The sequence below is a fragment of the Vitis riparia genome, chromosome 18 (genome assembly GCF_004353265.1).
Source record: "Vitis riparia cultivar Riparia Gloire de Montpellier isolate 1030 chromosome 18, EGFV_Vit.rip_1.0, whole genome shotgun sequence".
Classification (NCBI taxonomy): domain Eukaryota; kingdom Viridiplantae; phylum Streptophyta; class Magnoliopsida; order Vitales; family Vitaceae; genus Vitis; species Vitis riparia.
Genome location: NC_048448.1, coordinates 4,432,032 through 4,456,358, shown reverse-complemented (window position 1 = coordinate 4,456,358; position 24,327 = coordinate 4,432,032). Strand labels below are relative to the sequence as shown.

General features: G+C 33.3%; 3 protein-coding genes across 6 annotated transcripts; 2 read left to right on the top strand and 1 right to left on the bottom strand.

Moving 5' to 3' along the window:
- Positions 1–1,927: 1,927 nt before the first annotated feature.
- Positions 1,928–7,407, bottom strand: LOC117907908 (sugar transport protein 5). Its single transcript, XM_034821590.1, has 4 exons — positions 7,101–7,407; positions 4,917–5,233; positions 2,651–3,280; positions 1,928–2,492 (listed from the first exon to the last, which is right to left on the bottom strand). The coding sequence occupies exons 1-4, from the start codon at positions 7,234–7,236 to the stop codon at positions 2,073–2,075; spliced, it is 1,503 nt and encodes a 500-aa protein (XP_034677481.1). The 5' UTR covers positions 7,237–7,407; the 3' UTR covers positions 1,928–2,072.
- Positions 7,408–11,777: 4,370 nt separating this feature from the next.
- LOC117907173 (secreted RxLR effector protein 161-like) lies at positions 11,778–12,182 on the top strand. Its single transcript, XM_034820613.1, has one exon. The coding sequence runs from the start codon at positions 11,778–11,780 to the stop codon at positions 12,180–12,182; it is 405 nt and encodes a 134-aa protein (XP_034676504.1).
- Positions 12,183–18,366: 6,184 nt separating this feature from the next.
- LOC117906551 (serine/arginine-rich splicing factor SC35-like) lies at positions 18,367–24,247 on the top strand. Of its 4 annotated transcripts, none has more exons than XR_004649854.1 (11): positions 18,367–18,526; positions 18,613–18,691; positions 18,823–18,902; positions 18,992–19,058; positions 19,775–19,846; positions 19,934–20,140; positions 20,239–20,425; positions 20,529–20,670; positions 20,971–21,118; positions 21,232–21,384; positions 21,554–24,247. XR_004649854.1 is itself a non-coding variant. In XM_034819610.1 (8 exons), the coding sequence occupies exons 1-8, from the start codon at positions 18,451–18,453 to the stop codon at positions 20,532–20,534; spliced, it is 774 nt and encodes a 257-aa protein (XP_034675501.1). In that variant the 5' UTR covers positions 18,367–18,450; the 3' UTR covers positions 20,535–20,824. The 4 variants fall into 4 exon arrangements, 1 of the variants encoding a protein (XP_034675501.1); XR_004649852.1 differs by having other exon boundaries at positions 20,529–20,720; positions 21,554–22,001; XR_004649853.1 differs by having other exon boundaries at positions 20,529–20,720; positions 21,232–21,425; positions 21,554–22,001.
- The last annotated feature ends 80 nt before the right edge of the window (positions 24,248–24,327 follow it).

The following is a 24,327-nucleotide window of genomic DNA, read 5'->3' as shown; positions in this document are numbered from 1 at the left end:
TTAATCAGGTGGATCCATATGGATGGGGTCCACTTTTTCCAGAGTAAGATCCATTTAATGGGACCCACCCACCCTTCTGAACTTCCATTTCGTAGCAGCTGACAGTCGCGGTTGGTTGGTGGGTGTAATTTTGTAGGGCAATTATAGAGTGAGGCTACCCCCATGAACTCATAGCATGGAGCCTCAGTCTTCAATTCTCTCCTTTGCTTTGCACCTCAACTGATGAGAGTTGGACTTCAAAATGTGAATCAAAATTAATATCATCTAATTCGGGAAATACGAGACGATTCACCCACAAATGTATGAATTGAAGAAAGGCCATTAGATGCATTTGAGGAGGAGCCTTTTTCATATTCATAAATGGCGTGGCATTCAATAGCCCTTAATAAATCGCCGAATTGACGATTCACCCACAAATCTATAATTTTGTTTTCTCGACCGTTAGGGATAAAGATGATAGAATGATGAAGGGCAAAGTTGGGTATGGTAGGGTGGGCCTACATTTGGTTGCAACCCAAACATCCCTCGTAGTATTAGTTTGGATAACCATCGTTTTAGGCTTTCCATTCCTTGAAAAGGCACAACACAAGAGAAATTGCCCATATTTATGATTGTCCAAAGTACCCAGATCCATGTTATTTAAATCTTATATTCTGCTTTAGTTCAAGAATGGAGGGGTCCCGCAGTACAGTTGAATTAGTTGGTATATATTTGAGTGAGTGGGAATGTGGCATGACATTTGGGTCCAGCCATGGCTTAGAGATGCCAAAGGTAGCCAAATTGTTGGGACTCAACAGGCATGCATTAACTCCGCAGAGTTCTCTGAGGCCACACACAGCGTACATGAACTCTGGAGCCTAGAGGGACAAACCTGCGCCGGCTTTGGAACTCCGTGCACGCCCTCTTCGAGGAAAACCTTTCGTCTCGCACACAAAGAATGGTATAGAATTTGTCATTCACAGCCACTCAACTCGGGTTGGACTGGATAGTATCATATTTAGGATGACAGAGCATGTTCAAGATTTACACAAATGTTTCTGAAATTGAAATTTTGAATAATAGTAGAAATGTAATACAATCTCTATATCTTCTGACTTTTTTTAAGTGGATATTTGACTTGGGCCTTAACTTGGTTTTGACCTTGACATGTATGAGGTATGAGTTTGGACCTTACGTGTCTTGGGTTGGGCTTGGACTTGTATCACCTATGGTTTTCATCCCTTATAAATATTATTCTTTAATTAAAATTAATATTTAAGGAGATTTTGAAAATATGTTTAGATAGTGTTATCCTTGAAATATTATTATTTAATTAAAATTAATGTTTAAGAAATTTGAAAAATATATTTGGATACTTTTTAATTTATTTTGAGAATTGATAGTTGCCTTAATAATTTTTAAATTCATTATTATTATTATTTATTTTGATAATTATATTTTAATTATTAATTGCATAAGATCACGGGACATTTGCCACAAATTGATTTTTTTATTTTGCCGTTAACGTCATTCTTGTAACTTGTTATTTGATTACACGTGGTGATTAATAAGTTTGGTATTTTTTTTTTGCCGCGCGTGTCTGAGATAGTAGAGAAGTGGTTTCCCAAGTTTGCAGCAAAGTTCATCCTTTGCTTGTGGGCTGGATTTGCAGTGGAAGTGTCTTAAAATTATTGATCATAATCCCAAAATTTATCATTGTGGCATGTGATGTGCCTTTAGCCAGCTATTCATGTTTGGTTGTAGGATAGACAAAAAATTGGTAGAAAAAAAAAAGTGATTTTCTTATATTTGATCTTACGTCTAAAATTGGTCATTTTTTAGGTATGAAAAATGGGGAAGGTTAGTTTTATAAATTTGAAATGAGTTCATTCCACAATGGATAGTTAACTACATGTGCTCAGGGTAATAATGAACATAGAATAAAATATGCATGCAATTTTAGAGGATGATTATTATATAAATCATTACATATTAATATTGGAATTACAAGAAAAGTGCGAGGATATGTGAGCATAAGTAGAAACTGGCCAGAATGTTTCAATGAAATTACTGGGACTTGAGAAGGCATTTAGCTATGGCAGAGAAACAAACCTCCGCCAGAACCAATGCCTCTCCCACACTTGATACATGGATTCTAGAGGAATTCCTTTGGTCTCCGGCACGAAAAGTATTACGAAAAGGGTCATTGTAATAAGCCAACCGGCATAGAAGAGGAAAGTGCCGTATTTAAAGTGGCACAGCATGGTCAAGAATGTCTGGGCTAGCACGAAGGTTGTTGCGAAGTTGACGGCAACGCTTATAGCTTGGCCGGTTGTGCGGATTTTCATAGGAAAAATCTCACTGGGAATGAGCCAGCTCAGAGGACCCCATGACCAACCAAAACCAGCTGCATAGATGCACATAAGTACCAGTACCAACACCGCGTACCCCCTGGGTATGTCCTTTGTTCCCGAAACGCCCGTAGTTACTGCTAGCACACACGCCACCGCCACCTTCACTCAGATGCCATGACAAAAAACAAAATTCAGTTTCAACTTCCGATCAGAATTCCTCGGAATTTCAAGTCGGAGCTTGAGAACGTAGTGCATGTGATGTGTATATTCCAAGTAAATAATGGAATGGGATGCAGTGCAGAGAGGTTACAGCATACCTGACCGATGATCATCTGAGTTCCACCCTCCAGGAACAGAATTCTTCTGCCATATCGATCAACTATAAATGTAGACACAATGATGGACAAAAGGTTCACACATCCCAGTATTATGGAGGCTATCAGAGCCGAGTCGCTTCCAAATCCCACAGATTGAAAGAGGACCGGCGCGTAGAAGGCGATGATGTTAATCCCAGTGAGCTGCTGAAAGAAAGGAATGGCAAAGGCCATCACTAGGTGCGGCCGATACTGCCTTTCGAATATAGTAACGAACGGCTCTTCATTTGCAGCTTTGACTGCTTCGCTCGTCTTCACTAGCTCAGCCAGCTCAGGTTCGATGTCGATGTCTTTTCCTCGGGCTTTACGGAGAGAGTCGCGAGCTTGGGCCACCTTCCCACGCTCCACAAGGCTACTTGGGGTGTCTGAGATAAGTAGTGCACCCACAGTCATGATTACCGAGGGCACAATCGCAAGGCCGAGGGAGAGGCGCCACCCCCAGCTGATCTTAGCGGTGCCATAATTTAGGCAATTGGCTACCACCACCCCTATGCCTATGAAGAATTGAAAACTTGTGCCGAAAGCACCGCGCCATTTCGGTGGCGCCATCTCCGAGAGGTAGATAGGGGTTGCCTTCACGGTACCACATTTTATCAGGTAACAAGGCCGAAAAGGCCAAAAACAAAAGAAATAAATTTGGTTTTCAACTTTTTAAGCCCTTCAAAACACAGATCATACTCGCTTAAGTGACAAATCAGTGGAACGTATGCTGCCATTATAGACCAATAATTACAACCTAACGAATCAAGACTCAAGGGTAAGATATATTGCTTAGAAGAATAAATTAAAATTAAGAAGATATTTCATATACTCTTCTTCTAAGTATTACTTTTCTCTGAAAATATAGGGAGAATTCTGTCCAGATGTTAAAAGTTTTTACAATTTCACCTTCAAAAGAAAATAATTTTCAAAATATGCATTCTAATAATGAAAATTATCAACACACGGACATTACCCTCTAACCTTCCAACCACCACCTTTTTTTTTTTTTTGGCATGACAAGTCAAAATTCATCATGGTTATTTAAAAAAGAAAAAATTAACATAATACAATCAACCGTTCCACATCATTTTTCTTTTTTCCATTTTTCTCCTCTAGGATGTCTTCACCTTTTTTTTTTTTTTTTTTTTTAATGTGTTGCCTTTATAAAATCTTTTTAATTTCATTTTTTTTTTATAATTTCATCTTTTCATATTTATCAATTTTAATTATTTATGAACATTCTAAATATAAAATAATTAATGATAACAAATTTAATATAAAAATAAATACTTAATAAACAAATTTAGAGATTTAGGATATAAGATTTTCTATATTTCTACTAAAAAATATTTATATATTTTATAAATCTTATTATATTGTTGTATTATTTTATTACTTATATTTTTTAAAAAAAATAATTTTTTATGTGGAAAATTAGAGTCGATAAATATGATTTTAGCTTTGATATTTTTCTTTGTTAAAATATTTAATATTTTTAATTAAAGAAAATAAAATTTTGGTTGTGATTTTAACATTTTTCTTTATCAAAATTTTTAAATTTTTATTTATATTAAATAAAAAATAAAATATATATTTTTATAATAAAAAAAGAAGATATTTAATCATTTATATTAATTATTAAAAAATAAAATTTTTACATGCTGAAATTATATACAGAAGGACAGAACATTGGAAATGAAAAAAGCAACACTATAGTGATTAGAAATACTATAAAAAATAAAAATAAAAAGTGATACATCCTTCTAACTTGTTACGTCTTTTGTGAAAGATTAGTACTCTCTTTTCCAAAATTTTATCTTCTTTAATTAAAAATTATAGTGAAATCTATAAATAAAAATTAAATTTATTTGATATGTATTTATTTTTATATAAATTTTTTATTATAAAAAAAAATCATGTGGCATGGTTGGGTGTCACATGTCAATTTTTTTATTATATATATATATATATATATATATATATATATATATATATGTATGTATGTATATATGTATGTATGTATATTTTATTTTTTTTCTTATCTTTTGAGATGTTACAAGAAGTTATGAAAAAGAGGGAAAAGTTGAAGGGTAATGTTGAAATTTTCATAAGTTACTATTAGAGTATACGTGTATATACTTAGGCAGAGAAGTTGGGCAACTCTATAAATGGTGGCGATTGTTGTATAGAAAATAGGAATGAACGGCAGTGAAGAGTATCCAAGTACCTGGTTAGTGAAACCAACACCAAATCCCAGCAATATACGGCCCAAGATGAGCATGGCAACATTTTCGGCCCCACCATTGAGAGCAGCGCCAATCAGGAAAGTCAAACCACCAATTATCATTGTGTTTCTACGTCCCACTGCTCTGGTGAGGCGACTAGCCACCAGGGACGCTGCTAACCCCGCTATGTACAGTGAGGATGTGAATGCTGTTAAGACGTGGCTGTCATACACACAGTATATGTTGGTCTTGGCGTCCGCCGCTTTCCTCAGTACCACCGGGAAGAATTTCTTAAGAAAGGGTTGCATCGTTGTTACACCTCCTGCAATTTATTAAAAAAATTTCCTTACAATTTAATACCGGTGACAAATTTATTCACTTTTTCTCTATTAATTCAAATCATATATTTCTCACTGAAAGCACAAACGAATTGAACTTTGTCTGAAGTAAATGGAATAGACCACAAATAAAGAAAACCAAAATTTAAAATAATTTCGAGAGTCAGAAATCTTGTGTGCGTTATTTAAAAATAAAGGATAGAGGATGGCATCAGCAATTGGAGTTGAATGGCTTGTTTGGGTGTTGGGTAAAGTCTTAACATCACTTGGCATGTGGGTGACAATTGTGCATGATAGTTTAGTTAGCAAGGAGGTTATGAAAAATAAATATTCTAATGGATGATTCCCCATCATGCATGGCATACAACAAATAGACAATTGATTTGCAATTAAAATATAAAATAAACAACGGAGCAACTTAGAAAAAATAGTAAAAATACTGCTTAAATTAAAAAATTTGTGACCCACAATATTGCTATCATGAATACAGTTTAGATGAATAAGTTTCAGCTATGAAAATGATACGAACAAAGATCAGGTCATCATGAGAAATTTCTCTTTACTACTTGTTTTTTTCATAAAAGTTTTGTTTGGCCTTTAGAAGAAAAAAAAAAAAAACACCAATTGTGATTAAAAAATAGTTTTCTATTTTAAAAAATATTTTTAATTTTTTTATTATTTTTATTTGTTTTTTTTAGGTCTTTTTCAAAAAATAAACATAAATATAAAAAATGATTAAAAATAGAAAACTTCATATCGAAGCTATTTTTTAAAATATATCTAAAATTATAGGAAATAAATTAAGAATATTTGAAGGTAGGCTTTCGAGTTCTAAAAAAAATCAATAAAATGGTTTTCAAAAGTCATTCTAAAAATTTAAGCAAGCCTCCTTTTTGTCCTTTTTAGCTTACTTAACAGGGAAAGAGTAAAAATTCAAAGATCATATCTATAGGAAAGTTCTTCCTATCAAAAGTTAAACTATTCACATCCCGAAAGGTCATTTTTATGCAGCTGGTAGCTGTTCACCGGATCTGCACACACAGGCCACAACTACCCAGGCAACAACCACAAAGACGGAATTGCACATCTAGAGCTAGTATGAGAAAGAAATGGAAAATATTGGCGTTACTTCCACATGCTGTCTGGTTATGGGGTCAATCTCTCGCCAAAGAGAGCGTATGAAATGAAAGTATTGCCATATTTCCACGTTAATTGTTTGAAAAATGGGGATGGAAATTGGAAGTTGGTATAGATAGCTAAAAAGTGACAAAAGCAAGTGGGGCACAATACCTTTCATTGATGGTACGGGTATGATGAAGGGCAGTATCCTCTCTACTGGTCAACACTCAATAGATCCCACCCCCACCTAAAATTTGGATATTTTTCCCCAGAAATCTCGATCATTCTGTCTAAGGCCATTGTAGCTTGAAATTTTGGAAACCCCCTAGGCCTGTTTAAGGTCAAAATTCTAAGAAAATGTAAAGTCCGGAAAACGTTTTAAAAGGTTGTCAACAAATTATGTTTGATCAAAATTTAGGATTGAAATTAATAATTCAAATTCATCGATGAGCTAATCAATGAAAACTCTCAGAATTAGTGAAGCCGTGACCATATGCTGGTCCAGATTAAGACCTGGGAATATTTAAGTAAGCAGAATTCAAGTTGAACCGGAAACGAAAATTTGATCACAGTAAGACTTCGAAAACGTTTATTTCAGTAACTGCAACGGAAAATAAATGCAGAGGGTGGATCTTGTCCAAACTAAAGATGGAGGCTTCCGATGGACACAAAAACTCGAGACGAAGCATTTACCAAAAATTGAAAGAAAGGAGAAGAAACGGTATTCACCTCCTGAAATTCCGATGTCATACCCAAAAATAAGGCCACCAGATGCTGCAACGATGCAGGTGATCACCACCGACGCTGTTACCCTGCCACTGAAGGCCCTGGAATTGTCGTCAACGGCGAAACCCCCCACTGCCATCTTGTCTCCTCTTTTCTCCCTTCTTTCACTCTCTCGCAGTCCAAACGGGACTTACTACTGTCTTCCGAGTAGCAAGGGCGTCATGACCCTAGTTTTGTTTTGTATGCCATACAAAGCATGAACGGATGACTAAAATCTATCTGATCACAAATCATCCGGCTCTTTCCAATTTTATATGACTCAAAAAAACTGTTGAATTGTAGGTTGCACCTCGTCTGACCAAACCAAACCAGGTGTTACGTTTGATTGTATGACCAAACCAAACCAATTGCTACGCTGGGTTGACCTCATATATATATATATATATATATATTATGAAATAAAATAACTTATTTTATTTAGCATTTTTTATATTTAACTAAATATTGAATAAAATAAATGATGGATATATTATCTCATTTTTTTTTATATCTCTTATATACATAAGATATGTTAATTCTAAATTAAGATATTTGACATACATATTTTATCAATAATAAATATATACATTCTATCTTATTTTCTAGCCAAACATAATTTAAAGGTAATAAATAAAATTTTTTTACCATAAAATATATATATTTCTAAAAAAATTACTTATCTTTGGATATTAAAGGAAAAAATAAATAAATAAATATAGTAATAGCTTAAAACATTAATATCTTCATAATCGGTATTTTAAAATGGTAAAATGAGAATTCCAAACCATCATATACTTATAGCCATGTCACTATTAAAGAAAATGATTAGGGGAAAGAGGAGACTTAACGATGGTGAGTTGTTATGTGACTGTCATTAGCTGGCAATCAAAGTAAAGAAACATCCGTTACCAAGCCAGCAAAGCAGGATAAAAGCTTGGTAGCTGGGCGCCTGGGCACGTGGCAGTGTCACCTTCCATTCTCCATGATTTTTTGATTTTTTTACTGTGCTTCAACGGCCAGTCTCTCAAGGTTCAGAACGCCAACGAGTTTAATATTTCATAAAATTCTAAACATGTGGGGTTCATCATTAGAAAATTATTCCGGCTCTAATTTTAAATGTGTGACGTTATAAAAAAAGACTTTGCCCTTGAGTTTAAAATTTGTTTATACCATATGAACTTTTGTCTTTTACATTTGTGGAATATGAAATTGGAATCTCTAAACCCACGCCATGTGCTCTATAATGTCACTTGACTCTTAACAATGATTGTGAGGTGGGGCTGTAACCCTATGATGCATTAAGAGGTAAAATTGAGTCCCTACGGGAATTTATGACTCATAAGAGGGAAGATTTGCTATTATTTGCTTCGACTTTTGCACCCTCAGCTTCAAGGCATTAGCCAGTTTCAGAAATGTTGAGTTTAAGATGATAAAGTGACCCATAATATTCCAACCGACCTGACCCATCAGTCACGAAAGTACTTCGAAAATGAAGATGGTTTTGTATCTATTGATATTCATCATATGTAAATGAAGAATGAAATTCCTCGTGTTGCACACGTGCTGGAGTTGTCCCGTTAATAAAAAATTAAGACACTTTTTTCAACTGGAAACCGAATAAGAAGTGTTTTCTTATCATTCTTATATTTCAAAATGTTTCAACCATTTTTTTAAAATTACAAAAAAAGAGAAAATAGTAACAAATATCTGTGTGTTTTATATTTATCATATAATTATTTTTTATATAATAAAAATTATAAATATTTATTAAAATTTAAGTTTATTGGTATAAGATTGTTTTAATCAAGTGATACAATATCATACTATGAGGGATTGAAGAGAATGAAGCGTATGCTTATGGGATTATTGTCTTTTTCTAAAGTGACATCCAAAATGATGATTATAATGCTTAATATAATAAGATATGCTTTAAATATGATTGGTTTCACCTTCATAATTATAAAGTGCATGAAGTATTATACCAAATCCTAATCTCATAATCATTGTTTGATGATGCATTAATATGGTATTAGATAACATAGGTGGTTGAACGGCTAGTCTAATTAAACTTACTAAACTAGTCAAGTAAAGGTGGGTGAAGACATGTAAAAAGGTAGGAGAATTGTACTTTTAATGATAGGAAATCCTAAAAATGGGTCAAAAGGATATAAATGTAGAAAAATTAAGCCCATAAATCGACAATGGTTATACGATTGGGGTGAAGGATGTACAACAACTATAATGCTCAAACAACCTTTAGTGGTTGTCACCTAATGTAACCCTTAATGGTTGTCACGTAAGGTAAAGTTGGAAATTGAATAAAAAGAAAATATAATTGAAGTACATATAACGTTCATAATATTCACCATTTGATATTGATTAAGTGATCAGATATATAAAATAAGATAAGAGAATAAATTGTTATCTATTACACGTTCACATATTCTTACAAAATGATAGCACTTATAATTCATTATATGTCCAAACTGACATTAAAAGATGTGTTGTAAATGAGGATTCCTCTACATTGTGGCATCGGAGATTATGCCATATTTTCATAGATAGAATCAAAAGATTGGTAAATGATGGGGTACTTAGTACTCTAGATTTTACCGACTTTGAGATTGGTGTGGACTGTATTAAGGGAAAACAAATAAATAAGTCAAAGAGATGTGCTACTAGGAGTTTTGTCATACTAGAGATCATACATACTGATATATGTAGTTTAGACTTGGACTCTCATGGTAAAAAATATTTCATCTCTTTCATAAATAATTTCTCACGATACATGTATCTCTACATACTTCATAACAAAAATGAAGCATTCGATGTCTTTAAGGTTTTAAAAGCAAAGGTAAATAAACAATGTGGTAAACAAATTAAGATCGTGAAATCAGATAGAGGTGGAAAATATTATGGTAGATACTTGGAAGATGGACAAGTACTTGGGTCATTTGCGAAGTTTCTTCAAGAGCATGGGATTGTTGCCCAATACACCATGTCTGGTTCTCCAGACCAAAACGGTGTAGCAGAAAGAAGAAATCGAACTTTATTGGACATGGTGAGGAGTATGCTTAGCAGCTTAAAACTTCCTAAATTCGTGTGGACTGGAGTACTTAAGACAACAGTATATGTATTAAACCAAGTTCCAACCAAGGTTGTCCCAAAGAAGCCATTTGAGTTATGGAAACATTGGAAACCGAGTTTGCGACATATGAGCGTTTGGGGGTGCTCGTCTGAAGTGATAATTTATAATCCACAAGAGAAGAAACTGGACCCAATGACTATTAGTGTGTATTTCATTGGATATGCTGAAAAGTCTAAGGGGTACATATTTTACCGTCCATTTCACAGCACTAGGATTGTGGAATTAAGAAATGCTAAATTTCTTGAATATGACTTGGTCAGTGGGAGCGATCAGTTCAAAAACATAGTTTTTGATATTAATCATACAGAGTCTCCACTTTCCACTTCAAGTGATAGATTATTTGTTGTTCATAACACCCTTCAAGTTCAAATGGGTGTAGAACGATCAATCGCTGAAGTTCAACCAGTCATTGAAGTTCTACAAGTTGTTGACAACATTCTAATAGATTAAGTTGATCAGGAGTTGTTTGATACTTCTGAACAACAAGTTGAACCTCATACTTCCTTAGAAGATATTGATGCGACCTTAAGAAGGTCTACTCGAACTAAAAGGTCAACAATTCCTAGTAATTATGTAGTGTATCTACAAGAATCTGACTACAATATAGGAGCTAGAAATGATCCCGAATTTTTTTCACAAGCCATGAGTAGCAAAAAATCATAATTGTGGTACAATTCCATGAAGGATGAGATGAGTTCCATGAGGTGCAACGATGTTTGGGACCTTGTTGAGTTGCCTAATGGTGCAAAATCCATTGGTTGTAAATGAGTTTTTAAGACAAAGAAAGACTCATTAGGCAACATTGAGAGATACAAGGCCAAACTTGTTGCAAAGGGGTTCACTTAGAAAAAAGGAATCGATTACATGGAAACCTTTTTTCCTGTATCTAAGAAAGATTCCTTACGCATTATATTGGCATTAGTAGCCCACTTTGATTTAGAATTGCAACAAATGGATGTGAAAACTGCATTTCTTAATGGAAAACTAGAGGAGGAGGTTTACATGAAACAACCTGAAGGATTCCCCTCTAGTGATGGTGAACAATTGGTTTGTAAGCTTAAGAAATCCATATACGGTTTAAAACAAGCATCCCGCCAATGGTATTTAAAATTCCATAACATAGTTTTTTCATTTGGTTTTGTAGAAAATGTTATGGATCAATGCATATACCTTAAGGTTAGTGAGAGTAACGTTTATTTTCTTGTTTTATACATGGATGACATATTACTTGCAACCAATGGTAAAGGTTTACTTCATGAGGTGAAACAATTCCTCTCTAAAATTTTGACATGAAGGATATGGGTGGAACATCTTATGTCATTAGCATTAAGATCCATAGAGACAGATTTCAAGGTATCTTAGGTTTGTCTTAGGAAACCTATATCAATAAATTTTTAGAGAGATTTCGGATGAAGGATTGTTCACCTAGTGTTTCCCCTATAGTGAATGGTGATAGGTTCAATCTGAACCAATGCTCGAAAAACGATCTTGAGATGGAACAAATGAAGAACATTCCATATGCTTCTGAAGTCAAAAGTTTGATGTATGCTCAAGTCTGCACAAGGCCTGACATTGCATTTGTTGTTGGAATGTTAGGACGATATCAGAGTAACCCAGGTTTAGACCACTGGAAAACTGCAAAGAAAGCGATGAGATATCTTCAAGGAACTAAAGATTACAAGCTTATGTATAGACGGACAAGCAATTTAGAAGTTGTTGATTACTCAGATTTAGACTTTGCTGGTTGTGTTGATTCACGTAAATCAATATCTGGATACATTTTTATATTGGTTGGTCAAGCTATATCTTGGAGGAGCGTTAAGCAGACCTTGACTGCTACTTCTACTATGGAATCTGAGTTCATATCTTGTTTTGAGGCTACTTCACATGGTGTATGACTTAAGAGTTTCATTTTCGGGCTTAGAGTTGCGGATTCAATATCTAGGCCATTAAGTATATATTATGACAATTTAGCTGCAGTTTTTATAGCGAAGAACAATAAAAGTGGAAGTCGAAGCAAACACATCGACATTAAGTATCTAGTCATAAGAGAACGTGTTAAAGAAAAGAAAGTGGTTATTGAGCACATTAACACTGAATTGATGATCGCTGATCCTTTGACTAAGGGCATGCCACCATTGAAATTCAAGGATCATGTAGTGAACATGAGACTTAGTTCCTTTATGTAGTTTATATTGTACAAACTCTTATTATGATGTTTTCTCATATTGATGTGCATTTTTATTTAATTTTGAGAAAATTTAACTTCATTGGACCAAGAATGAACATAAGGTTTATTCATTAAGTAATATTGTCACATAAAGTATAATGTTAAGAAATGAGTACACTGTAATACATGGAAAGTAACACTCGTTATAAAGAAGACTTATTGCCATGATTCATGTATTTGTTACTTAATGCGGATAATTGATAGACTAAAATAGGACATTATGTTAAAGGTGTGGACCAAGTGAGAGAATGTTATCTGCTTCACGTTCGCACACACGTTCACATCCTCTAAAGTGGTCCAACACCTTGACCATGTCCTCCACCAACCATCTCACTTCCCTACAGTTAAGGAGCATGTTTTACAAACTGCTCATAGCGGGTGGCAAATCAGGGAAAACATGGTTTTGATGAGAAGCCACAGATATATAGAATAGTCTTGGTCCCAAACTCGTCTCTCGATTGTTTTCTTCAGCAATACACCATCTCATAAGAGAGTTCAAAGCTTGGAAATCAAAGACTTCACCAACTAAAATTCAGATACAATGGTTGGAGGTAAGTAGATGATCCTAAATTTTTCAGAAATGATTTTTATGGCAGAAGTTTCATATGCTTAGATTGAATACATTGCATGAAAATTTCTTTTAGAAATAACTTAATCTATCGTGTTTGATTGGTAATGGTATAAGATAAATTATCTTATTACTTATTTTATTTTATATTCAATCAAATATAAAATTGAATAAGTGATGATTGATGAGATATAACATAGATAAAATAAGAGAAAGAATGACATATCTCATTTCATATTTGGTTGGCGATGATACAAAGTAAATCATCTTATCATTTATTCTATGTTTAACCAAATATAAGATATGATAAGTGGATATATAAGTTATATTATCCACCATATTTTTTATATTCTTTATATATAAGATTTTTTAATTTTAAATTAAGATATAAGATATACACATTTCATATATCTTTTGGTAATATGAACACATTAAAAATAAATAAAAATTCTATCATGTTATGAAAAATAAAGAAATCTAAAAAATATATTATACTATAAAAATATATATTTGAAGTTGTTTTTTTAATAAACATATATTGCAAAAATGGAATATTTATATAATTTGAAAACTATCTTTTTTATATGCACTAAATAATTAACACAAATGTCTTGTACGCACACTTGTATAGACTTTATACGGTTAGAACAAGTGTCTTATAATTGCCTGAAAGTATAAAAATAAATAAATAAATAAACTGTATTTGACACTTATGCGTGTGTGCAAATTGTTTTCTATTATATAACAATCAAACAAAGAAAATGAAGAAAAACACATAAAAAAATTAGATTATATCACCTTAGCCTTTAATTATAATATCTTAATTTTTCTAATTTTAGATTCTCAAATAAAATTTTGAAATTGAACACCGCTTTTTTATATAACATGAAATTTCTCCCACGTTTTTATTTATGAGCTCATAAAAAAAATGACAAATTCATGGAGAATGATATGAATATAAAAATATGATTAGGATATGAAAAAAAAATTATCATAATTATAAGTAATATTTTTTAATATATATATATATATATATCAATGATGCTTTATAAGTATTTTTTAATCAATGATACATTATACTTTTTATGATCTTATTTTAATTTTTGAAGAAATGTGTTACTAATCCCATAAACACAAGAAAATTGATGTAATTATAACAACAACAACAATAACAACAACAACAACAACAATAATAATAATAAGGATGATGATGATGATGATGTCATGAAAAGAGAAATGAGAGGATATTAATTTTTTAAATGAAGAGATGAAACAAGGGTGACAATGATCATATATTAAAAAGAAAATAAAAAATAAAAAATGATGAAGGCTTGGAACCCATAGTCCAACCATATAAAATGTGTTTAGAAAACATCAGTATCCTTTAAGGGTATTTTTGTCCATAACATTTTATGAACTTCCACATCAAATTTACATCTTTTGTAGAGTTTGTATCCATTATTAGCTATTGAAACTAAGTCCTTAACTCCTTATTCCTTCTTGTACTATCTTTATCTGTTTTTTCCTCTTATTAATTGTACATGATTGATTTAACCATCATGGATGGTTTAGCCAAATTGGTCTCTCCACTTTAACTATAATTTTTATATCACAAAGAAAGGCTGCACTTGAAAACAAACACATTTACGGGGAGGGTGTAGCTTATTCAACATTGTCTTAGGTGCAATAAAGAATATTGAAATAATAATCATAGTGCCCAACTTGCACAAGTAGTAGGCTATCACAAGAGAATCTTTCACTTTCACTTTCAGTACAACTTCTAGACTAAAATGGAAAAAAAGATGAGTATAGGAAGGAAGAAGACCTTGTAAAAAATAGAGGCTAATAAAAATAAATAAAACACTAGCTCAGAAAAATACAAGCTTAAGAGGATAGCTAAATAATGCCAATCAATAACTTATCTAGCAGCTCTCACGCAAAAGTTTCATGCAAGAAAACAAGCAACATGGAATGGAAGAGATCGAGAAATGTATTCTATAAATTTCAAGTGATTGAAATGCAACCTCCCACCCCCACCTACCTTAAGCATCTTGGAATGAGACTTTTATAGGTAATTAGAACAGACCCAATTAAACCCTTAAAGATGACAATTCATGTTAATGGGTTGTTCTCATATCATGTCTAAGTCAAGACATTCTATTATAGAGATTAACCCAGACCTAACATGAATAATAATCGAGTTAAAAACATAAACCTAGATACTACTTAATTATTAAATAAATAACACATCATATAACTCATTCAAAAACCGAGTTCTCTTATTTAATAATAAGGTTGAGTTAGATCTTGTATATGATTTTATGATTAATGTTTCAACCAGACATGTTCATTACTCAATTGACCTATTTATTTAAATAGATTAAAGTTATAATTAGGTTAATCACCACTACTATTCAATTTAGGTTAAATTTGTGTTATGTAGGTTGACTCAAAAACGACATATTTTTTAAATAAGTTATAAAGGTCAACACGAATTTAAACTAAACTCGATTATACTTAATCCAAACCTGTAAAAGATGTATTGACAAATCGCATCAAATTTTGTCACCCCTAAGTTAGATTATCTTATGGTGTCTCATTCTTGACTATGCATAAGGTCTATAAGGAAATCTACGACCATTTGTGCTTTTAAGGTGGTTGGTGATGCATACCTTGTGTTGAATGCACTTAGTTCAAATGACCATTTTATCATTTGTCCCGAGAGGTTAGATTTTCCAAGGAATACCCAAATCAACTACTTGGTAATCATTTTGATAGTGTAAGCCTAGAAATACGTATTAGCTTCTTAGTGGCCATCTAAAGGGATAAGGTTACTTGCTTGATGGGTAAATAATGAGTCTCGTTATTTATTAGTGCATTACAAATATAATAGACTCATTTTTACATCCCTTTATGGTTGCTCTTACCTAGTATTGAGCTAACAACAAAAATGGATGTGGTCAAGTACAAAAACAAAACATACCATGGTTTCTTGAAGTAAAATACTACTCATTAAATTGTGGTCTTGGAGCAATTCATAACTCACTTAAGTTGAATGCCAGTCTTGTGCATCTATGCAATCTCTTTGTGCTTACTTGCAAGTACAATTAAACTTTTTTTAAACGATGTTTGATTTTTGAAAAGTATTACGAAAAATGATTTTTTTATGTTTGCTTTAAAATAAAAAATATTTTTAAAAATTCAAATATAATTAAAATTAATTAAAGAGTTATGAATTTTCAAATTATTTATTCTTTATATAAAACAGGAAAAAAATGTGAAATAAGTTTGAATGAGCATATCAAAGTAATTTATTAACTTTAAATATATCAATTATTTTTCTTTACTTATTATTTCCTTTTATTATTCTTCTCTATTTTCTTTCCCTCAAATCTTTTCTTAAATTTTATGAAACCAAACATAATCTTAATTTTTTGATTGGTTTAGGTAATGTTAACTTGATTTTGAGTTTTCAAATTAAACGTCTATTTTAATTTGAAGATAATATGGTTTAGTCATATTTGAATTTTTTATGATAATTTTATTAATTTATAGTAAATTAATTTCTCATACAAATTTCTAGTATTTTGGAAATCGGATTATACCAGCCAATTGGACCAATCAGATCGTCGACTAACGACCTCTCTAGTCTAATTCTAGTTAGATCGTTGATTGAAAGTCTCTCCGATCTGGTAAAGCGAAATAGACCATTCATAGATTGGACCATTGTTGAATTGCTTGAACTAACAGTCGAATCGTCAAATTGAATTGATCATCTTATTTCCTATGAATCGATCAATTATTGTTTGACCAAAAACATGGTAGGCTTTTTTCATTCAATTGGCCCAAAAGCTCCTCACTTGACAACCCACTACTTGAATGTATATTAAATGGACAAGGTCATTTAGTTGGCCCAAGAGCTCCTCCCTTGACAGCCCACTACCTGAATGTACATTAAATGGACAAGGTCCAACCCACTACGACCTGTGATATTTTCACGTGGGATAGATTTTTGTTATAATAGAAAAGAATTACATGGGAGGGGATTTCAACCATGTACTATGGTTGACAAAATGAACACATGACCAATGTGCTACTTAACTATTTTGATAAATGTTATATAAAATATTTATATATCATTTTTTTTCAATTTTTGTCATAAAAATATAAATATTTATATATACCTATATTTTTATGATAATTATTAATGATAAATATAAAAATAATATAAATTAATTAACATAATAATTTTTAAAATTTTAAAATTAAAAATACATAAATATGGAGATAAAGTTAAATATTATAATTTTCTTTTCATCATAATTATATTTTTATATTTAAATATCATACATTTTTATTTAATAAAATTTAATATATTAATACATTTATATTTTATCATTTAATTTAACATATCCAATATAAAAATAAAATTTTATGAAAAATTATATATATATATATATATATATATATATATTAATTTCTTAAAATTATTTTTAATTTTAATAAAATATAAATTATATATTTATGACATCGATTCGTGAACTAATAATAATTTTTTTGGTTGAATGACCTGTCGATTTTTAAAATATTATAAATTTTACAAATTTTAAATAAATTGATTTATTTTTAAGATAAGAGTTACCTAAAATGTCAATAATGACTTTGATTTTACTTTGCATGAGAAATTTGATTTATAGGTATTGGAATAAATTGAAAATAGGAGGAGAAAGAGTGATTTTTTTTTTTTCAATTAGGATTAAATTTTTTAAAAAGTCACTGTTCTTCAACAAAAGTATTTTAAATATTGATAAAGAAAAAAATGTAAAAATGTCTGGAGTCCTAAAATAACCTGACCCGAGACTTAAAAAAAACAAACAAGCCCTTACTCTCCCGCTTTATTGTTAGCTCCCCAAGTCCCTAAGGGAAACAGTTGACACCTCACTTACCTTTCATCTTCAAATAACCCTCCTTCAACACCGGCATTGTAAGTGACTAAAAGCTTACACGATAATCGTTCATTTTTTTAATAATAATATGTAACGTAATTATTTGAGCCGTATCAATAATTTTTATTTTAAAAATAAGAAGAATTTACAGGAGGAGGAAAATTAAAAATGGGATTAAATCAACTTTATAACCATGCCAAAGAAGGGGAAAATTGTGAGTGAAGAAAGCGCTCTTAAAACTGAGAGCCAAACAGACCCCAAAGAAATAGGGGAAGCGTTATTTACCGCATTTCAATTGGCTTGTTGGCCTATAAATACCCGACTCGGAGAAAGTCGGGAAAAAAATCATAGCCCTAACCCTATCCCAAACCCAAACACAAACCCTAGCGAGTTCTCCACCGCTCTTTCTCTCTGTGGCAGCCATGTCGCACTTCGGACGATCCGGTCCTCCGGACATCAGAGATACCTATTCTTTACTCGTTCTCAACATCACTTTCCGTAATTTCCATTTCTTTCTCTTAAATTTCCATCTCTCTTTGTTCTACATATTCTAATTTCCTCCAATTCTTGATGTTGTTCACCAGGCACCACCGCAGATGATCTGTTCCCGCTTTTTGACAAGTACGGGAAAGTCGTTGATGTATTCATCCCCAGAGATCGAAGGTTTCATCTCTCAATCTTTCTCTTCATATATGTACTTATCAATTATTCCTTTCTTCTTCGTTTGTTCTTAATGCTTTATTTTCGTGGGTATCGTGTGAGGAATAATATGTGCGTATTGGACAATGGTTTAGGACCGGTGACTCGAGGGGATTTGCATTTGTTCGTTATAAGTATGCGGATGAGGCCCAGAAGGCGGTAGAAAAGCTTGACGGTTAGTGTTAATCTTTCAAACTCATCTCATAATCACTCTTTAGATGTGGTGTTGATGTTGTGTTTCATTGGTTTGGTATATACTTCCAGGAAGGAACGTGGATGGAAGAGAGATTATGGTTCAATTTGCCAAGTATGGTCCCAACGCAGAGCGAATGTAAGTCATATTTTGTGCCTGGTAGAGATTTTGCTGTATTTTTCTTGTTTTATCGATGGTTTTGCGTTGGATCCTTTTTGAATGTGCTATATTGGTTGGGTGATCAGGTTTTTATGTTGGGTTTGGTTCATTGCTTTTCATTTTGTACAGTTGTTTTGTTTGTTAATTCTTTCTATCTTTCCTGTAACAATCAATTGGTTTGGTATTGCTTATTGGTGTTTGCATCAGTGTTGGTAGATATGGTGAATAATATGTTTTGTTTTTTAAACAAAGGTATACTGGTTGAGTGGGCTGTGTATCATACACTTGAGCAAGCTTTTCCCATCCTTTCATGTTTTTTGTATCTATTGGTTAAGGCTATACCCTCCATTTATATCTGCCGCTCTCTCAAACACACCCACCCATTCACCCTTAACACGTTCTCCAACATCTTGCAACTCTTGTTTAACTCCACTTTCTACTACATTCGTCTTTGATATGCGAATATGAATTTCTACAATTTTATCTCTGACAATAATATAAATTATACAATATTTAGATTCATTTTGGATGTAATTTGAAATCACTTCTATTGTTTTAAGAGCAAAAATTAAAGCAATTTGTGTTTTTTTTTAAGTAGAATATCAATTCCAAGATGCCAACCTGATGTCAGCATTTGCTAGTCTGTTGTGTATAGTAATGTTTTGACTACCTACTTCTTTTGTTTTTATTTACAGTCATAAAGGGAGGATAATAGAAACATCTTCAAAATCAAAAGGCAGGTCAAGAAGCCGCAGTCCTCGGCCAAGGTGAAGATCCTTTATTTATTTGCCTTTCTGATTTGATGTGCACAATCTTATTCCATGTGGCAGTGTCTAATTGAGAAATTTTTTTAGGCATCGGGATGAATACAGGGACAGGGATTACAGGAAGAGAAGTCGCAGCAGAAGTAGAGGCAGAAGCGATCGTGACAAGTACCGTGGGAAGGAAAGAGATAGTCGCCGTCGGAGCAGAAGCCGCAGTGCAAGTCCTGATCATCACAAGGATCGTGGGAGAGGCAGATATGATGATGAGCGGCGTAGTCGCAGCCGGTCATATGGAAGGTATTATATTGTGTTCATCTCATGCTTTGTTCCCCCCCCCCTAAGATTCCCTTTTTGTGGGAACCTTCTAATCGTTTCCTTATATCTGTCTCTTGAAGTGCCTCTCCTGCCCGGCGTAGCCCCAGTCCTCGAGGGAGCCCCTCTCCACGCAGAACACCACCTTCCAGGGAAGAAAGTCCTGTTGGACGCAAGAGAAACGAACGTTCACCTACTCCGAAAAGTGTCTCACCTCGTGGTCGACCTGCTGATTCTCGAAGTCCATCTCCACATAATTCTGACGCTGATGTAAGTCCTAAAACTATGTTTGTGGTGTTCTATAATGAAGTTTGAAATCGTCGAGTACACTGGTTATGCTTGTTACTTATTTACTTTATATTTTTAATTGTAGGAATGATGGAGTGGCATATGGAGAAATCTTTGGTTTGATGTACCGTGTGTAGCTGCATTCATAATGGAGGACATTTTGGAATTTGCATGTTATCATCAAATTATTGAATGCTAGATTTGATCATCCTGGACGTATTTTGAAGGTTAACCATTTCTTTGTTGGACTTGATGCATACCTGCACTTATCTTGATGGTAGTTCCTGTACTTTGGTTTTATATATGCTGGTACTATCTAGGTGTTCTCAATATGTTTGTGATGTTACTTGACAGTGCTTGCATATGGTTTTATTGGTGTCATTTTTTTTTCCCACTTTTTTCTTTTGTCTTGTGACATTTTCTCTGCATGTTTGTTCTCCTCCTCTTTCCTCTCGTACATACTATAGGTGTGCATATAGCTAATTGAATTTCTTACATTTAACGGACAATCTACTGGCCTTCTATAGTTTTGTTCGTGAAGAGTGAATCTGGCTGATTGGCAAGTTGTTGTAGCAGCTGTTGATGCTGTTTTTACTTCACAGATGGTTGATGTCATTCCATCCTGGTTGCACATACATTATCTTTAACAATTTTTCTCTGGTGATATCATGATTGGTAAGGGTTAACAATTCACATATTTCTGAAGTCTTGTATCCTCTGGGATTCTGACTTAAGACCTGACTATGCTTCCTGATCTTCAATGATTTCTAAACTTTGGGCCTGTAAAGGAGGTTTAGTCGCTGTGATGACCTAAAGATGATTGGATTCCACGTGCCTTTACCTGTAGCTGGCAGTTAACTGCACCAGACATTCCGTTAAGCTGTTACTAAATTGAAACCTGCTATGCTGTGCTGAACATTGTTACCATGAGGCTTGACATGGTAACAAATTCATAGATCACTTTTTCTTCTGGGGTTGCTTGGTTAGACTTTGCCTTACTTAACATCAGGCTCTCAGTTGTTAATTTATGTTGTATCATGTGCTGAAACAGTTTAGTGCACAAGCTTGTGTCTATAGTTGTGAGCTGATTCCTGTTAAATTATGTTACAGCACATGAGGTCGTGGCTATAGCTGTGAAGTGATAGCTGATAGCTTCGCAGAACAGTTGTTGCTGCAGTTCTTGCTGATAGCATTTGAATTTGGTGCTACTGTGTTTGGTGTTGATGAGTGATCCCTGATTTTGGTAGCTGTGTTGCAGCTGGATCCAGTGGTCCTGCTTTGTTTCTTTGCCATCCAGTTATTTCTTGTGGAGGTTTTTTTCATTATATTTTCGGTTTTCATTTACTTTAGTTGCATCAACTTTTCTTACTTGTGGTTCTGCTTTGTTTATATGGAGTCCTGTTTTTAGCGGAGCTTGAATTATATCATTTGTTTTGTGCTTTAATTGCATTGAAGTGGATTTCCTTACAATTTTTTATTTGAGTGGGATTTTCAGTTTTGGAACTATTTTTTTTCCACTCGCCAAAATGTTAAGAGAAATGTGATGGTTATTTGACAAGGTTAGAAGTTTGGTTTTCTGTTTGGGTCTGGGGTCCATGTTGTGGTAGCCTTGCCCATAAGAGTTCCACTCAGATTAAAACCCTTCATCCCTTGGCTATTTGTGACAGTGCCCTTATGTAGTTTTTGAGCTCTGTTAAACTTTTTCTAGTTCTTCCTCTAATAAAAAAGAGGTAAGGTGATATGAAAAAGCAAGTCACCATCTCAAGTATGTGGTGATATAAAAAAGCAAGTCTCCATCTCATGTATATGGCAGTGAATTTTATTTTTGTTTTTTTATTTGCCTATCAAAGAAATTATGTGGCACTGGAAGTAAAATATATGATCTGGTTGTCAATCTGAGTTGGGTCGGTTTGTCCATAGGTGTTAAATGAGAAAAAATAATTGGTTTGTATTGTATACGTCTGGGTCTTGTTCTATCTCAAACTCAGATTAGGAAGAGTGCCCTTGAACTACAGATCAATCATAATAAACAATATAAGAAAAGGGAATAAAAAGGCAAAAAAGGGGGAGATAGGGTGGTCGTAGATCACGGATGGTAATTTCCACTCCATGGATAAGGAACCTTGGAATTCTCACCCTAGGGATGAAAAAATTTTAGGCAAAAAATAATATTATTGAAACTTCATGGTTTTGTGTCATGTCTACCAAATATAAGGTGCTTCATGATCTGCCATTTTTAGTTTTTTACATAATGTTGTATTAGTTTTTGGTGATTGCCCCTCCTGAGCTATGAAAAAACTTAGAAATGGAACAAGATTTAGGCTAAGAATTATTCTTTATGTAGTGGTGTGGGATCTGAACTGAAATACTTCACTGTGAATGGAAGGAGTTTTGATGCCCAGTTGTATTTAAATAAATATATGAAAAAGGTGTTTGGCTAACATGTTTTGCTTTCTTTTTTGTATTTCCAATCAGTTATATTCAGTTTAGCAAGATCTTGAGGGTAAAAATTCAGAACGTATCCAGTTCTCTATTAAGAAGTTTTAGTGGGTATTGGCAGGCATTGGTTATAAAAACTTATAATAGTCATATGGAAGATGTTAATTATATTTAATGAGTTTTTGAATAATTTCAAGAATAAAATGTTGGGATTTAACGTTGAAAGGGTTTTGCTTGACAAAAACCCAACGAAAACAATATCAAGATTTTTGATGTGTTGTGTGAAAATACGACTTGCTGCTTGTAGTGGTCATGTGCTGCCACTTATTGAAGTGGGTGTTTTCTTTTACTCCAGGTCAAAAATATAAATTATCCTCCTGGTGTTTGGTATTTTTTTTTAACAGTTCTGTATTTGCATCTACACGGTATAGTGTTAATCTAATATTAAGCGTATTAAACGTAATCTCCCATTAGCAAACAAGTAGTTAATAACTCTTAACTTGTGCATCATCACCTTTAACTAAAAGTTGTCAGTAAAATATGCTGTGGGCAACTGGATCTACAGTGGCATGTGCACATACTTTTCTTGAGTTTTCTTAGCCAGTGCAATGTAATGCATTTCTATGCTATGATCATACACCCTGTTATTTTTGGAAATTAGATGCATCTGCATTTACTGATAATATTTGGTTGGTCATGTCATGATGTAAGTTTAGTTTGAAATAATAGGAGTGTTTATGATAAGAGTTATTTTTGGGCTGTTTTTATTACCTTTTCTGCTTCACTTGAAAGAGCAAATTGGGAGCTTCTGGGCGTGTTTATGAATTGGATTTACACATAGTGTAACCATAGATTGATTATCTGATCCTGGTAATCAGAGGATCTTTTGATAGCTTCAAAACCTCTTCTAGACACTCCTCTGTGAAAATAGGAGGCAACAACCTCTGCAGATTGGATTTCCTAAAAAAATTATGCACGTGTGAGGAGGTGCATCTTCAGAAAATAAGGTACTCAGTAGCTATCTGTGCTGCTCCTCTTATCGACTTGGAGGGCAATCTAATAATAAACAACTCATGGAAGTTGATTTTGTGAAAACTTGAGGAAGTGGTGAATTAAAGCACTTGTTAGATCACAGTGAAATGTGCTTAACTAGGGTGGAAACACTGATATTCAAACAAAGAATGGTAAGATAATATTGTGTAATTTCATTTTTCCCTGGCTTGCATGTAATAGATGTATCCGAATGTGCAGTTGATGCTCAAACTAGTGAAGCAACGGTAGTGCTTTGAGGGAGCGCTTGTTGTGATTTAAATTTGTTTACTCTAATGCTCATGTTATTAAAGGAGAAATCGAGATGTGGTTTTATGTTTGTTTAGCAGAAACAATGTGCAACTAGCAAAAACGACCAAGTTTTTATTTACTCACGCCTTGCTGCGCTATGTCTA